Source organism: Mizuhopecten yessoensis, unplaced genomic scaffold (genome assembly GCF_002113885.1).
Source record: "Mizuhopecten yessoensis strain PY_sf001 unplaced genomic scaffold, ASM211388v2 scaffold11177, whole genome shotgun sequence".
Classification (NCBI taxonomy): Eukaryota; Metazoa; Mollusca; class Bivalvia; order Pectinida; family Pectinidae; genus Mizuhopecten; species Mizuhopecten yessoensis.
In genome coordinates, this window is record NW_018408918.1 from 959,287 (window position 1) to 977,303 (window position 18,017).

An 18,017-nucleotide genomic window follows, 5' to 3' on the forward strand; every position below is an offset into this window, starting at 1 on the left:
CCCTTGGTTTCATTAATGCGATGCATGCGTTCCATGATGTTGTATTGCACTCATTGATCTACCAGTTATGTTGAATGATTTCTCTTTTAATATCAATTACTCACAAATACTTCATATATTTCAATCATACAAACAACTGCTCATTCAATGTGTGACGGGCGTATTATATACCGCTCGCGGTAACCTTGTTTCATATCGGTCTGTCGTCGATACTTTTTTTTCTTTTATATAATTTTATATAAACGTCAGAATAATTCGGACTAATTGAAACCCTGCGTTATAAATCTTTCCTTTAGAAGTCGACATCAATCACGAAATCGTGATATTCGGAGCACGGTCTTGAATACCGAGACAACTGCGACACGTCAACACGTACAAATGTAGGTGAAGTAAGGATATGCCCTCTTTTTAAAAAATAAACTCTAGCTAAATAAACATGATAAAACGTAGTCTTTTTTTGTCCACCGATATATATATATATATATATATTTAGAGATATGTAATAATAAAATGCTTCCGACAATTCTTATAAGAAAAACATTTTATTGGTAAGAACATGTACAACAAAATAGCAAGATCTAACAGTAAATAAGACATCTAAATAAATACCGATCAAAGGCACCTAAAAAAAGCACCCTTCAGCAACACGTCACCAAATAATGATGTGCTAAAATGATAAATAATCAAAATTTCAAATGAAATTTCAGTTATGACTTGAAGTGTGAGACTTGGTTTCAAAAGCAAGATATGTCTAATATTCTTTAAAAAGGAAATAAATGGGAAAACACACATATTGAAAACCAACGACATCCACAATGTCTGCCACCATACCCTTAACAATACAGGTGTGTTTTTGTTTATTCTTTGTTTCATTTTTTTACCTTCTTGTGAAAATTGCAGGTTACTTGAGATTGCCAAATTATGTTTTAAGTCAAAAACACATCTTCAAGAATGTATTAGTAAGAAGAATTCACTAAATCAAACGATGGTGTACAATACTTGATGTGTTCAAATATCCCGAAAAGCATATTCTACGGAAATGAATTACCTTATGAAAGATACCTACTCTAACTTTGCATATGTTCACATTATCTTCTAAATACATTATAACGGACAGATCAGAGGTGTATGCTAAAATTTATCTCCGATGAAACAAGAACAGATTAACCTATGGGCATATATCGAAGACAAACATCTACTTAAGATCAGAAATATAGCAGTGCTATATGAACATGTACACCATATATGTATAAATACTCACCAAATTAAAGAAAATGTTTCGAAAAATTTCTCCGGTAAAAATAGAATAAATGTTTTTTGAGTGTTTGGATCCAGTATGCCTCTTCATAGCTAGAGAAAGATAATTTTATCTCCTGATAACCTAGGTATACATGGTCTTAATGTAATGTGTCGTTTTGTAATAAACACTTTTTGTTAACAAAATAAATTGATATGTAATACATGTAATGTCCGTGAACTATTTTGATGAAGGCATCAGCCTAAATGCATTGGTACACACTATTTTTACATCGATCTGTTTCATTGTAATTATCTCTTTAGGGTAGCAGCACAGTTTATAATTATACACTAGCTCATTATTAATTAGAAAAGTATCCAGTACTCCGTTACGTATGGAATTTCATATTATTACAGCCGTATGATTAAAGGGTTTTAATCTTCTCCCCTTCTGTTTGAATAGTAGTTTAGACTAATTTGAATTTTGGTCCCTAGCATCACCTTTGAGTCAAAGAAGGACGAAATAGCTGTGTAGTGCAGTGCAATTCATTTACTGTTTTAATTGCCAAATAAATCTATAGGTGCAACTGTGTATCACGTTCATCTTTAACAGCTTTAACTGAGGTTCCTTATATCTAAATATACATATACTCTGTCGTGGGGTCATTTAAAGTCGCCTTTCGATATTTTCGGGTTAAACCTTAATGTAAATATCATTCCCATTTTCTAATGATAACTCAATAAATTTTAAAACGGCGATGTTAAAAATGTTGTTCAATGAAAATAGTTCATTAAATAATGTTCGGCTCTCTGCCTACATATTAGCTATCGTGGCTTTTTTTAAAGTCGCCTTTCGATCTTTTTTCTTGTTAAACTTAATGTAAATATAATTCCCATTTTATGATGATAGCTCAATAAATTTGAAAATGGCGATGTTGTTCAATGAAAATAGTTATTTTAATGATGTTGAAGTCTCACTTTTCGACTAGTGTGCCGATGAGATCTATCGGCAAGGGGAACACGATGGTTGAATTCTTTTCGCTGGCGATGGAATTGAGTGTCTGTAAATACCGCAGCTGTATGGCGGCTGGTGATTGTGTGATGATGTCGGCTGCTTCCTTCAGAGCCCGGGACGAACTTTGTTCCCCCTCCGCAGCTATCACCTGGCATGCGACAAAACAGGGACAACATATACAAAGGTATCACAAGAGAATTAAAGTAAACATCTTCATTACATGTACAACTTGCCCCAAACAATGTCACTACATACAAGGCTAATTAACGGCAATCATAACCATATCCAAACTTACGTAATCAGGACCGAAACATCGCCAAAATCAAGAACCAAATTTTCATAAATCGACTTAGAAACATAGTCGCTAAATACAAGACTATTACAGGACATTAAAAGCTAGATCCAAACTTCTCAAACCCGTATTCAAAACATTCCGAAACTAGATTCCAAACATATCAAATTAATACAAAGACAATGGCAGCATATCAAAGCTTACCTAAATTAAATGACAAACAGTTATAAATGCAATTCTATTACAGGATAATCACGGCTGTATCCAAACTTATCTAACTCAAGTTAGAAACATAACCTCAAACTCCTCGAAACCACGCCCAAATTGTTTAAACCCGCTTCCAAACACAGCCATTAAATACAAAATTGTTACCCGACAATCACGTTCATACCTAGACTTTCTAAAGTCATGTATAGCCATACATAGACTTGTTTAAACCAGGTTTTAAACACAGTATCTAATAACGAGTGCTTTTATGTGCATTGAACTGAAAACACCATGAAGTTATTTTAAAGTACTTCTTATGACGTCGAGGTTTGGAATGGCTAGACATCATAACTAAACAATCACAGCCATGTCCAAACATCCATAAAACCTGCTATCAAACTATTCACTAAATATGAGATTATTACAGGCAATCGCAGCCAAATCTAAACCATCACTATCACTACAAAGTTATTAACGGAAAATCACAGCCATATCCAAACAACCCCAAATCAGAGTCCGTCTTCATGGATCTGTTTTCATGCTGAAACTACGCTTCTGTACTCGAGCCCTATTTCTTGTTACGGAGATAAATTAATAAAACCTTATTTCATAAATGAATTGGAAGAATTATGGAGAGACTTCAAAGATGAATATTGTTTTCAATAAAAACATGTATACTCATCACAAGTTTCGAACAAACATTAGGTTTGAATGTAGAGTACAAGTTTTCGAATGTAAAACAGTTATATTTTTGAACAGTTTCGAATCCAAATAACAATATTGCGAATGATTGTAACACATTACGAATATAATTCACATGGTATGGTATAGATATCGCAAGATCTGGAATATAAATCACATTTTAATATTGTGGCCGGTCCTTATTATTTAGAAACAGTAGAATACTTGTAAATATTTTTCAAATTATACTAAGATCAACTGGAAATGACATTCGAACCTTAGCTCGGGCATTTCGGGACGCCTCTGCCTCCGCCGCCATAGCTCTTTGTAGTTGGTGTGGAAGTCTGACATCCTTCCTGAAAATGGAAATATAACACTGAAATTTATGGCTGCAATGAATATGCGGATATTTGTACCGTAAACGAATTAATTAACTTAAAGTCCAAAATCAGCAGTCCGAAAAGATTCATGGGAAAAATTGATTTCAAGCGCATAAGAAGAACGCAATTGTATTTTTTACTCAGACTCAGCAGACTTTTGTATTTTGTATCAAACCCGGCAGACCTCAAAAGTTTGTATCATGGAGGACTTACATTTCCACACGGTCCACTGTCACACCCCAAGGTTTTGTCGACTCGTCCAAAAGTTGCTGTAAAATTTAAAATATTGAGTAAAAACAGATGTAATGGTGGTCATTGATAAAATTTAAATCATTCCAGACTGCTAAGTTAATAAAAAGGACCAGTTTTATGAAATATGTTATTTAAACTAAAACGTGTTACTTCAAAGCGATAGGAAAACACTAAAGAGTGAACAAAATCGAATTTGGGACCCAAAATCGATTAATCTAAGTTAATATACAAACAGGGTAAGATTTTCATGGAGATACTTGAACAAGTATAAGAAGTATTACCGTTCTGGCCCTAATAATAGCCCTGGCAGTTTTTAGAACACACGATAAAACGAAATTAAGGACTTGGCGAGTATTCGAACCAACATATCAAGCACACATCTTACAGTTTGGGTACGGGCGATAATTGGACACAAAAGTCCTCTATGTACAGTGTGAGACGGACTGGTTTACGTACGAAACGTAGTTTTGAATATCAGAAACGTTCAAATATCACCAAAGTTTTGTATGTTTGTTAACCACATTATTAAGAATAAACATATCTTGTCTTGAGAATTTTGAAAATTGGAAAATAAGGGAACAAATTAAACCTTCATTTGTCGTGTAATAGAGTCCCGGTCAGACAACATCTCGGCCATATTCTTTGTGCCCAGGACGTTTCTCAGAGTAGTTGCGGCCAACAGCTTGGTCGACGCGAAAGCGTCCTGGACGTTACACACGGACATCACTGCGTCAAATACATAACAGTAGATCACAGCATCAACGGACACCGTCACCGAATCCTTCGATAAGACCTACAAGGGCAATTAAGACATTTGCTTACCAAGATTTCAGACAAAACATTCAACAAACGACACAGAGAAACGTTTGAGAGAAGCATGGAAACCGTCAGTGGCGATACTGTTAAAAGTTGAACTGTGCGCAATTGTGCTTGTTTGTGTTTCGTTGAGTAATTGGTTAATAAAGGAATAATACAAAATTAGATACATAGAACATATCAGAACCATTGTCAAAGCAACTACATCCACACCGCGATCGGTTCAAATTATCACACGCGAGAATTTCAGCTTTAACAGCATTTGAAAAAAATGCTTCATAAAGTAAACAGCTTGCTATTCAAAAAAATAAATAAATATATATGCATATTTTAATATTCTTTTGTTGATATGCAATATTTCGGAAACTTTCCAATAATCAAGCTAAGTTCTTCGCCAATCACCGCTGAAACCACACTCTTCACAATATTAGTATAATACTATAGGCAATACACTGGTCTTAAAGATCAGTTGATCATATCCTTTCATATTAAGGCTAGAAATTTACATACCTCCTGAGGTGGGACGTCGAAGCTTAAAGTACGCATGTCCACCTTCTTGAAGTCATCGATACATGGGTATAGGCAGAAGAGTCCTGTGAGAATTAAGAAAAATGTGACACAACATGATTAGTATCTACTAGCTGCTTTCGATGAGGCACACACCAGTCTCAACAGTATCAACCTATATTTTCTATTACAGAATATTACTAAACATTGTGAGTGGAAGTTTATGAAACATAGTCTGCTTCAAGAAAATCCCAATAAGATTGTCCAAACTGCAATCCTTTACAGATGCTATTTTTCGTGTTTTAAAATGATGTAATTCAGTATTTATTCATAAAAAGGCCTGTTTCATGCAATCTGGCACACACTTGTGTAAACCAGTTCAGGTTGGAATCTAGCAGCAATGCTTTGATTTTAATATTCTGCCATTTCTGCAGGGAGGGTTTGTGTCAACCATCATTCCTTATTTGTTATCTTATAGAAAATATATTTCAATGCATTTTTTCAGTCATAAACCTACACTACAATGTAAATAAATCGGTAATGTCCAAGTCCGGAATGACGTTATAAAGGGGTCAATAATTCAACTAAAGTAGACGGAGTGGTACTACGAATGGAATACTAAATTAAATGTAGCGACATCAGAAAGGGGTTATTTAATTTGTTTTCTGTGCTTTATGTTCTACTTAGAGCTTTGCTCATGTAAGGGCGAACCAGATTTTACAGTGTAATAGAGGGAAAAATCGAATTAGTAGGAAAATTAACCCATCGACCTGCGTCCAATACCTAACGATTGCCCCACATAGGAAGGGGCCACGGTGGCCAAGTGGTTAAGGCGTCTGACATTCTGCTACCACTAGCGTTCCACCACTGGGTCGCGGGTTCGAGACCTACGCGGGGCAATCGCAAGGTACTGGCCGTCGGTCGGTGCTTTTTCTCCGGGAACTTCGGCTTTCTTCCACCACCAAAACCTGGCACGTTCTTAAATGACTATAGCTGTTAATAGGACGTAAAACACAAACAAACCAAAACAAACCCCACGTAGGTCTTGAACCATCGACTCAGTGGTGGAGGACTTATAATCATAGACACCTTCACCACTCGTCAATTTCCCTCACTCTACTCCATTAGACAAAGTGACTTTAGAAGTGCTATAACTTTCAATGATTATCAGACAAAAAATTACATGGTTTTAGAAATGTATTTCTGAAAGCATATACCTGGCCCTTTGGCTCCACCGGACACCACACGACCTAGTCGGAAGATGACTGCCTTCTCGTACTCCTGTACAACCTGATACACACAATCAATATATACAATACTTCACTATCCTTAATAAAAATTACCGATATTAAAACCAGTGCGCTTGAAGTGATAGAATCACGAAACTTTACTAGTACATTTTTCAAACACAAAGATTTTAATGGTAGAAATATTGTATATTGATGAGTTTTCGCCGCAGTTTAACTTAGTGATGTATATCACCATGGACGGCCAGCGAAAGAGTAAAAGGAAGAAAACATCAAAACAGTTCTTACTTTGACGGAGCTCAAGTCAAAGAGTGGCCAGAAAAGTAAGTAAGATAAAGAGGGGAGTCGGAATGTACTCTTTTTGTCATTACAGAAGAAGAATATCTTTTCTTATGGAAACAAACATTCAGAAAGGATGTTTTCCTTAAAGGAGGAAATCAGCTAGAAAACGAACATTGTTTTTGCAAACCTCACCTTGATGAAGCCTAACATTTAGAAAACAAGATACTTAAAGCGAAACTTAACTTGTTTGAGCTCAACAGTTACATTGGAAGGATACCAACTGCAAATGTTACCCTGAAAAAACCCAGCTGTTCAAATCGATAGACAACAACAGCAGTTCATACCTTAACGGATCCAAACAATGAGAACGGGAAAAGGAGGACAACCAGACAGCCGGAGAGGAACATGAGGATATAGCCACAGCAGCCAAGGTCACCGTCATGTTGCTGAGCATTGGACGATCTGCCATAGGTTTCTGAGGAAAATATACAAATGTCTATGCGTAAAATTCCTGCCAAGTACATCTTATAGTAGTTAAATGTGACGCGAGACCTGCATGTACATTTGTAATCGAATCAATGAACTTTGTCTTGGTTTAACATAAGAGAGTGCAAATCAAATCACATGTTCAGAATAACACAATTATCGGTCTCTATTGACACCTTTTTTTTCTGATATCATGATATGGGTTGCATAAATGGTTAACATTGTATGAAGATAATCACTCTCGGATTAAAATAAATATAAATATTGACCTTCAGTTTGATGTCGCATACGGCAGTATGAACGTACATTTAGTTGACCACAAACATTTCCTTTATTGAGCGCTTTAATTTAACTTTCCAACAAATATGTTCGTTGCCAACTGCGTTCATACTATCATATGTGCCGTCAATATGAAGGTCAATCCCTATATTTACACTCCAAAAAAATGTTCAAATACTGCATAAAGGAAGAAATGTCTGAGTGGGTTGCTACAGGTACGACGGTACTTACGGTCAATCTCTATATTTACACTCCAAAAAATGTTCAAATACTGCATAAAGGAAGAAATGTCTGAGTGGGTTGCTACAGGAACGACGGTAGCTACGGTAGCCGTTGTCGCTGGGGTAATATATTTGATTGAATCTACATCAATACAGTATATGAGTAAGTTTGTAAAATGTACAGTGAATAACAATATGTTTTTCCTTTAGAAAGCTTATTTTAAATGATTTAATTTGAGTAGCCCTTCAAGCCTATTGATACACTCTCCGGTAGTGACGCGGTTAATGTTCCAGAACAAAGCTAGATTTGTTGAGCATATTTTTACAGCCAGACGAAAGACCTGAGGATCTGTTCCAACGGCCTACAGCATTTTTTGAGGACAATTTACTTACTGCCAACTGCGGCGTTACACATCACGGTGAAGCTGTTGAGGTAGACGAGGATCTTACTCCCACTCTGGAGAACACCATTGTTGTCATATGGCTCCAACTCGTTCATCCATGCCTACCCATTCTTGTGAAGCAGAAATATGGTTCTGAGCTTCGTAATTAGTCACTCGCCTCATTAAAGCCTGAAATTTCTCAAGCCCTCGCTGTATAGAGGATACCAAAGCTATCGTGTCAGCAACACATTCTCAAAGGGATACGGTTTCAAGAGTAAGGACAGATCACGGCAGAGACCCGCATTGTCNTGCGTGTCAGCAACACATTCTCAAAGGGGTACGGTTTCAAGAGTAAGGACAGATCACGGCAGAGACCCGCATTGTCATGCATCTTATGCAAAACAGCCAACCGACCCTATACCACACATGATCTCATGAATTGTCGCTTCCTTCCTGAACGTGACAGGAAGTCCATAAGTCGCTCGCGTCTTGTGACCGAGGGTGATGCCGAATCCTGTCACGAGGAAGAAAATGAAGTCATAGACTCTGATTTCGACAGCATCGCTCAGTCAATGAGCGTTGAAGGGCCTGTCGCCCACCGTGTGAGCATCGTTCAATCCCCGGTTCTCCTTACATTTTTCAATGAACACCCTGTAAAGCTGACATTGGACACCGGCGCTACATCTAACATGGTCCGGGCATCTGCTGCCCGTATGTTTGGTTTTCCAATTACCCCAGCGTCCCAGGTCGCTCGTCAGGCAGACGGTGTTACTCCCATGGATGTTGTAGGAGAAGTGCACTGCTCCATCACTCGAGGAAAACTTAACTTTGAGCTCGATGCTCTAGTTGTGCGACAGTTGGATGTCGATATTCTGGCAGGAAACCCGTTTATGTCCCGAAATGACATTGGCGTTCGCCCAGCGAAACGGCAGATCGTGATAAATGGTACTGAGGTTATTAATTACGGCGGTTCACCTAGTCGATCTTCACATTCCAGCGTGCGACGTACCCAGGCTTTCTTACTACGCAATCCCAAACGCACTGTGGTTTTACCTGGTGAATACCTTCAGCTCTCTACACCATGCAATTTGGAGCCCGACGCAGTTTGGGCCCTTGAGCCTAGATTGGACAGTCCTTCTAATGTGCATTCCTCGTGCGAGGAGGCCTGGCCTCCACCACAAGACATTCTCTCCGTGGATCATACAGTGCGTATCATCAATTCTACTGACTCGCCTATTGTGCTGAAAAGTGGTGAACAGCTTTGCCAAATTAGACACGTTACCAGTCCTCCTATAAAGTCCGTACCATATGACCCCCTACCTTCCACCAGTGTACGTGATACGCCTTCTACCAATGCAAAGCCCTTTTCACGTGATGTCGTCATTGACCCCGACTCCTGTTTAGACTCAACCACCCGCGATAGATTCAAGTCACTCCACATCGAGTTTGATGATGTTTTCAACCCCTCCATTTCCAAGTATAACGGCGCGAGTGGACTCTCCCTCCTCAGCGTAAAGGACGACTTCCCCAATACAACAGGGGCACCATGGAGGAGTTACAGGCAAAGTTTGATGATTTGGAGTCAATGGGTGTCTTCGCTAGACCTGAGCAGGTTAATGTCCAGGTTGAATATCTCAACACCTCCTTTCTGGTACGGAAACCCAATGGTGGAACCAGACTTGTTACTTCATTTGGTGAGGTTGCTCAGTACAGCAAGCCGCAACCTTCGCTAATGCCCAACGTTGATGGTATTTTGCGTGAAATTGGTAAATGGAGTCTTTTGATCATTACTGACTTAGCTAAGGCCTTTTACCAAATTCCTTTGGCTACGTCATCCATGAAGTACTGCGGCGTCGCTACTCCATTCAAGGGCATACGTGTGTACACTCGTTCCGCCATGGGTATGCCCGGATCTGAAACCTCTCTCGAAAAGCTCATGTCCAGGATCCTTGGTGATCTGATCCAAGAAGGCTGTGTTGCCAAAATTGCTGACGACTTGTACATCGGTGGCCAGACCCATGAGGAGATTCTTCTCATTTGGCGACGTGTCCTTCTCTTACCACAAAAAAACAACTTCGTTTGTCAGCGTCCAAGACTGTAGTTTGCCCGAAAAGGGCGGTTGTCTTAGGCTGGATTTGGTCCAATGGTACTCTTCAGGCTAGCCCTCACAAAGTGGCGGCTTTATCAGCTACTGAACCCCCTGGTACTGTACAGGGCCTACGCTCATTTATCGGTGCATACAAAGTACTCAGTCGCCTGTTCCCAGATATGCAGACCTCCTCGACCCGTTAGATCAGGCTACAGCAGGAAAAGAATCGAGGGAGAAAGTAGTATGGTCGGATGACCTCATTAACTCTTTCAACCGCGCTAAACATGCCTTGGGCAGTAACAAGGTCATATCTCTACCTCAGCCTGGTGACTCGATATGGATCGTGACTGACGGCTCTGTCAAAAGCAGAGGAATAGGAGCCACTCTCTACATCCTCAGGAACGGCAAACTCCTGTTGGCAGGCTTCTTCAATGCCAAATTACGGAAGCATCAAGTATTATGGCTACCCTGCGAGATAGAGGCCTTGGGCATTGGAGCTGCCATAAAACATTTTTCTCCCTACATCATCCAAGCCTCGGGTACTACTCAGGTTCTGACGGACAGCAGACCATGTGTCCAGGCTTATGAAAAGCTGCAGCGGGGCGAGTTCTCTGCAAGTTCGAGGGTGACTTCCTTCCTATCGATCGTCAGTCGTTATGCTATACACGTTCGCCATATCGCAGGAATCGCCAATCTCCCATCCGACTTTGCCAGCAGGAACCCCATCGAATGTCTCGACTCTTCATGTCAGGTTTGCAAGTTTATAGCAGAAATGGAAGATTCTGTCGTCCGCGATGTATCTGTGAATGATGTTCTTGTACTGACAATCCACATGCCGTTTACCAGCCGCGCCGCATGGCTCGCAACACAACATGAGTGTCCAGATTTACGACGCGTGCACTCTCAACTCAGTCAAGGTACTCGTCCTTCTAAGAAGGCCACCAAGATCCCTGATGTCAAGCGCTACCTCAGGGACGTTGTTATAGCTTCTGACGGCCTGCTTGTCGTTAGAGACTCTCAACCGTTCCAACCTACACGCGAACGTATTGTTGTTCCACGCACGGCCCTTGATGGGTTATTGACAGCCTTGCATATCCGATTCAGCCACCCGTCTAGCTATCAGACTAAGCGCCTTTTCAATAGGTACTTCTTTGCCCAGGACGTTGACAAGGCCAATACATCTGTGTCTTCTGCCTGCCATTTCTGTCAGTCTGTAAAGTCTTTTCCAAAGCACTTTCAGCCTCAGTCTTCCGTTGAGGCACCCACCTCAGTCGGAGTGACATTTGCTGCGGACGTGATGTGTCGTTACCGTCAATACATTTTAGTTTTGAGAGAGACGGTTTCATCATACAAATTAGCCTCATTGATCCCTAGCGAGAAGCATGAGGATCTTCGAAACGCTCTCCTGATTATGTCCGCGGAGCTACGCTCATTATGCGACGGTGGCATTACCATTCGTATTGATCCCGCTCCTGGCTTCTGCGCCCTCCAGAAAGACAAAATTCTTCTCTCCCATAGCATTCACCTTGAGATTGGGAGAGTGAAGAACACCAATAAGAACCCAGTCGCGGAGCGTGCAGTAGAGGAACTTGGGTTAGAGATTTTTCACCTATCCCCAGAGGGAGGCACTGTCTCGGCAATCACTTTAGCCCTCTTGTGTTGGCTCAGCCTCCCGCGCCTGCTCAGCCTCCCGCGCCTGCACAGCCTCCTGTACCTGATGCTATCATCTCCGTTCCTGATACGTCTGATCAGATGACTTCTGTTCCGCAAAGTGTGCCAGAGTCTCCACTTCGTCGATCGACCCGCTCTTGTACTACTCCTCATTGGCAAAACTAGGATTGGGACCTCAGCTGATGAAACCGTTGTGTGAACTGTGACCTTTTTTCAGTACTGCTCTCATCTACTGACCTACTTTGTGTGTTATTAGTACATGTATAGGCATGTATTTTGCAAAGGACAGGTTAAGGGACAGATACACTGCACCCTAGTTATCGTTTTCTTATTGTATTGAGTGTTCATCTTCTTCGTTTTCATGAATACTTGTGCCATTAATATAGGATTAGTTATTATCTCAAAAGGACATATTAGAGATAAAGACAATCACGCCAGTACGTTATTTTCTTTCTCTTATATCAAGCGGCCTCGTCACGAACTGCTAAGAGAACCCATGCCGGACACTTCCTCTTCCGGCTTGATTCCATTTTGTTGTAACATGTGATTATTGTGCGTTGTGTTACATAAAGTCTTTACCATCAGAACATGGTGTCATTCCTTATTGGCGTAGTTTGTGACTCATCGCATGCCATTTGTTAATCAATTTTGGAATAAACAACGGACACATACAAATAATGTTGTTTCACAAAAGCTACCATCACAACAGAAGCTTAACAAATTTCACCCCTTTGTTACTTCGGTAAACTCTTCCATACATTTATATGGATGAGTTCATTATGGTTTACAGTGGTGAAAGGGTTAAGGGGCACTTACTTCTTAAATGATCCCCTTGACACTCTTTAAACCAAACGCAGTGACATATATGTTAGTCCTGTACTTACGTCCCGACAGAAGCATCAACTTGCATTAGCCTACATAAAGCAATTCACATGAAGCACACTGAGATATTTAAATAATGTTACAAAGTGAATCTCGAGCTACCATCCTGACAGAGGTTTTACTGGCACTGCCGCTAAATGGCCCCCTTGACAACACTAAACAGGAGTCCAATCCACTGGATCGTTTCTTACGCCATACGGTATAAACACATACCAAATCCTCCACAGCTATACAGAGTAAGCATCCTAAGCCTATTACACTCATTGAAGTAAACATCTTTTTTAACAATACAATGTAGACATCATCTTTAAAGTATATTGTACGTAGCCCAAATCTTACATTACCACAATGCTTGTATACAACACCCCGGTCTTATTAAGTTCTACAAACAGACATACTTCCTCGCTCCCATCCCAAGCCATATTAACTATACAAAAAATGGAGATATATTTCCCTCCAATCCTAGATAGCAATATAGAGATTGTTATCTCACTACAACTACATCTATATCCTACATCTCGAACTCTATACAACGATACGTTAGATCTATATACTACATCTCGAACTCTATACAACGATACGTTAGATCTATATCCTACATCTCGAACTCTATACAACGATACGTTAGATCTATATCCTACATCTCGAACTCTATACAACAATACTTTAGATCTATATCCTACATCTCGAACTCTATACAACGATACGTTAGATCTATATACTACATCTCGAACTCTATACAACGATACTTTAGATCTATATCCTACATCTCGAACTATATACAACTATACGGTAGATCTTTATCCTACATCCCTAACTCTAGACATCAGTCCATAACTGTTTCTCTTCAGCTCTACGAAGTACCCTAGTGCATGCACCGTTACAGCTATTTAGAGCAGATATTCCCAACCCTCTCTTAATAGATGCATAAACGTTGTTTTGTTGCAGTATATTACATTTTATATTCTATATTCTAATATATTTACATTTTATATTCTATATTATAATATATTTACATTTTATATTCTATATTATAATATATTTACATTTTATATTCTAATATACTTTCATTTGAAAGTAAAAGGTAACTATACCTTAAACTGATTTTTCGTCTCGGTATTGAGTTCAAAATATATATGAAATAATTCAAACCAAGACGTTTATAAAGAACGCTTTCTATTATATTTTTTTTTCGATTTCAATTTTGAAATATTAGTTGCACCAGTAGGACTGTAATTAACGGGAAATGTGCGGTATTTATTCATAATGATGTCTTACTTATGAACAATTATATCCGTACATCTGTTTTTTGAGAACATTCAACAACAGGACCGCAGCTTGGTTCTACCTACAGATGGCCAGAGCGTGACACTGGCCGCCTGTGTACGGATTGGTGTGGACATTGCCCAGGGATTCCATCCACTGATGGTTCAGACAACAGGATATCGACATAATCTTTTTCATATCTTTAACGAAAATTATTGTACTTACCTTGCATTTCCATGGTGATGGTATCCTGGTTTATCACGCATCGAAATGACGATAATGACGTCAATGATCAAGCGCTGTTCGGCTTATGAAATATACCTCTTAATGGACATTTCGCAAGAGAAATATGAATCATGGAAATACATATTTACATACGCTGGTGTCATTAAAATGTCGATTACTCTTTATACACGATTCTTTGTGTACTATAGTAATTGAGACATCATTAGCGTGGATGCGCTAGAGCAACTGACTATGTAAACAAGAAGCCATTAAGCATTGACGCGTTGGTGTAAACCTATGTGTGGAGAGCTCCGGTCCCCGTGGCCATTATCTGTGCGGACTATATTGATCCGTTCTAAAAGTCCATTATTGCTTCGCGTCGACTTCGTCATTGCCTAACATACATGTACATTCCTTTATGTCTAACGTTATTTTGCTGATTATTGAATTTATCTTGCATCCAGTCAAAAATATTGATAAATAAAATGTATATGATATATAAATGAGACATTCACTATACACTCATGATCATTGGATACAATTCGGTTAACCCTTTGATGGATATCGTGCAAAGTAAAATTCTCCACGGGCATAAAATGCATTGTGAAGCGACTGTTTCTAGTCATCATTACAATTTGTCAGCAGAAGGTATTGATTTCCAATACCGTAGTAGGAACGATAACAAAAGGCCACTATCCAAATGGACACTGGTGTTGTTAGCAGTAGATTGTTACCTAGTTTTTAACTACACTCGTTGTGACTATTAACATCGAGCTGATTATTTCAAATATATTAATTTTTGCATTTACGATCTAAAAAAAAAAAAAAAGATATTAAATAAATGACAAAAAAAAGTTAGGAAAAGTTTGTGATTGAAAATATTAAAAAACAAAGTTATTAACGGTTTACTCCGATATGAGACTGTACATGATTGTTTTACAAAACAAGGGTATGACAACTCAAAATATTCTAGGTGCCACAAAAGCTTATTATGACACTCACCATATTATAATCACAACTACAAAGGACACGACTTCGTAAATTCCAAAAAGGGGAGCGATAGTGACCTTGGATGTGCATTATATAAGTATATATAGGTACCCGTAAGTAATAACTACAGTATAATCTATGGACACTAGAACCGAATCGAAGGTGCAGAAAATAGGGGCTGTCAAATGTTCCCCATTTTTCTTTATAGATAGTCTTCGTTATCTGGCCGAGCGAAGGAATTTGCTTTAAATATTATCATATTGACTGATGAAACGCCTGTGATGTTTTTTCCTTTAAAACCACCATTTATTTATATTTATGACAACTCAACGATTTAAAGCAAGTACTATAAATATCGGCCGATTTCTTTCCTATTTGTTTATTTTTTCATTCATTCATTCATTTGTTCATGTTACCGATTCATCATGAATTTATTAGAATGTCTTATTAAGAAATGATATATATAATTAGAATACATATGGATGTCTCCGAATAATCAATTTACTGATGGCGAGTTGCGTCCCTTCCACCTACATTTAAAACAAAGCTATTTAAATGAAAGGAAAAGGATATTCGTATAGGGTGGGTAGATATGGCATTATGTCCGAGGCGAACAAATATGGCGATTGTTTTTGGGTGTAGATTTATAACATTTTGTCCATTGTTGACAGGGCACAGATTGGATTCAGGTAGATACTTATCGTTTTATAACTACAGAGGAGCGATAGCCAGCTTCAAGGCCGGTCAATTCTAACGTTATTTTACAACCCGAGGCAGTCTGCATGTCCTTCCCATTGTCATGTCGTACACATATTCTAGGGGTGCAGAAACGTAAATGAGCGTATTTCCTGCAATTTGAATAATGGGGAGGATTGTTCTGAAGGGAACATGTTGTACATAGAGTTAGTCCATTACACGTCACTAGGAAATTAGAACTTTACAAATGTAAATTAACCCTTTTATCACAGTAGACCATAATGGACCAGTCCAGATCAATGCCTGGTTGAGTGTACTTAAGTTATATAGGGGTGATAGGGTTAACAATACTTTCTGTCAACACTGGTTTCTGGTTTACTTACTGTAAGAGTGATAAATTACAAATAATAACACTCCATCAGCCTTCTACTGAATAATACCTGCCTCGCCCTTGCATTGTGAAATGTGATTTACACATGTTATCATGATGTAAAATTTCAATTCTTACTCAAGTTGGACTCAATGCAACTACCAAATGTAACCTATTTCATTTGCCGATGAATTTGACCAGATTAACATTAACATGAAGATAGTCTACCACTTGGTGAGATTTTACATTTTATATTGAAGGTACACAATAAATTGTTAAAACAACCAAAAACGATAAATCAGCAAAATATTACCAGCTGTTACTAGCGGTAGTGGCAGGTCATGATGTGCTGCCCTATACATTCTCCCTCCAACTAACCCATTCTGCCTCTTGTGTCAGTATCAACCCACAGGGGTTCGTTACAAATGTCTGAAATACACATATGTTATACTGATATGGGTCACAGCACACATACGCTATACTGATATGGGTCACAGCACACATAAACATACACCCATATCAATAAAGCATATGTGTGCTGTGAACAATATTAGTATAGCATATGTGTATTTCAGACATTTGTAACGAGCCCCTGTGATCAACCCAAGATACGAATCGAAAACAACGTAGATCCATGTGGTCCCATCTTATATGAAATGCTGTCGAACAGCCAACTGCCATAGGAAATTGGTTCGTCCTTTCCGAGCAACGTCTGGTTTCCTGTCTAATTCGACATTCAATTACTGCAGCTTCACATTCCAGAATGTAGAACCTCGAAATTTAGCGGCTCTCCACTTCAAGATGGCTGCCGAAGACTCTCAGCTGAGCCTGCACACCGCGTCAGGACATTATTCTTCCGTGATGACACGTCAGAAAATTGGATATCTTATGAATTAATCAACAAAAAATAAATATGACATTTAAAATATGGTTATGTATTTTGTTTCTACATAATTCTGCTGTATTGAACTATCACACATCATCCTCCTTCAATGACGGACTGTATTTCCCAATACGTAGACTTGCACAAGCTCCAGAACCTGTGACAAACTATCAGAATGGACTTCACAAGTTACAATTATTGAAAAAACACACGCTGATTGAAATACAAGGTTTGTATTTTGATTTGGTCGACTTCATGGGGTGATGAATTCAGTTGGTCTTGAAACAAATTCAACATGAATTGCTTCGCAGTTCATTAAATCTGTTTCAAGACCAACTCAATTCATCACCCCATGAAATCGACCAAGGCAAGATTCAATCATTAAATAAAACAATAATAAAAATACTTAAGATTCGCAAGTTAACAACCCATCGTTGTCGTCTGCTTCAGTCATGCAGTTTATTACAAGATGACTCCGTAAAAATCATTGGTCATGTTCTACCTAGGGACATGTAAAGCAAAAACTTAAAAGTATCACATTTGCACATTAGAAAATCGATTTAACACAAGCAACCTAATGTATCTTGTTATGCACTCATACTATGTATTTTGTGATATCCTTGTTGTCCAGGACGGCAGTGTTATAGATGCAATGTCATGT

The 18,017-nt window shown here is 38.8% G+C and overlaps 1 protein-coding gene across 1 annotated transcript; it reads right to left on the bottom strand.

Annotated features, from left to right (window-relative positions):
• Window positions 1–550: 550 nt before the first annotated feature.
• On the bottom strand, window positions 551–14,672 carry LOC110440258 (stomatin-2-like). The gene is made up of 8 exons (XM_021483222.1): window positions 14,418–14,672; window positions 7,260–7,390; window positions 6,604–6,676; window positions 5,390–5,472; window positions 4,653–4,856; window positions 4,025–4,080; window positions 3,709–3,787; window positions 551–2,399 (listed from the first exon to the last, which is right to left on the bottom strand). Exons 1-8 carry the CDS (start codon window positions 14,428–14,430, stop codon window positions 2,211–2,213), a joined length of 828 nt encoding a protein of 275 aa, XP_021338897.1. The 5' UTR covers window positions 14,431–14,672; the 3' UTR covers window positions 551–2,210.
• Between the last annotated feature and the right edge of the window lie 3,345 nt (window positions 14,673–18,017).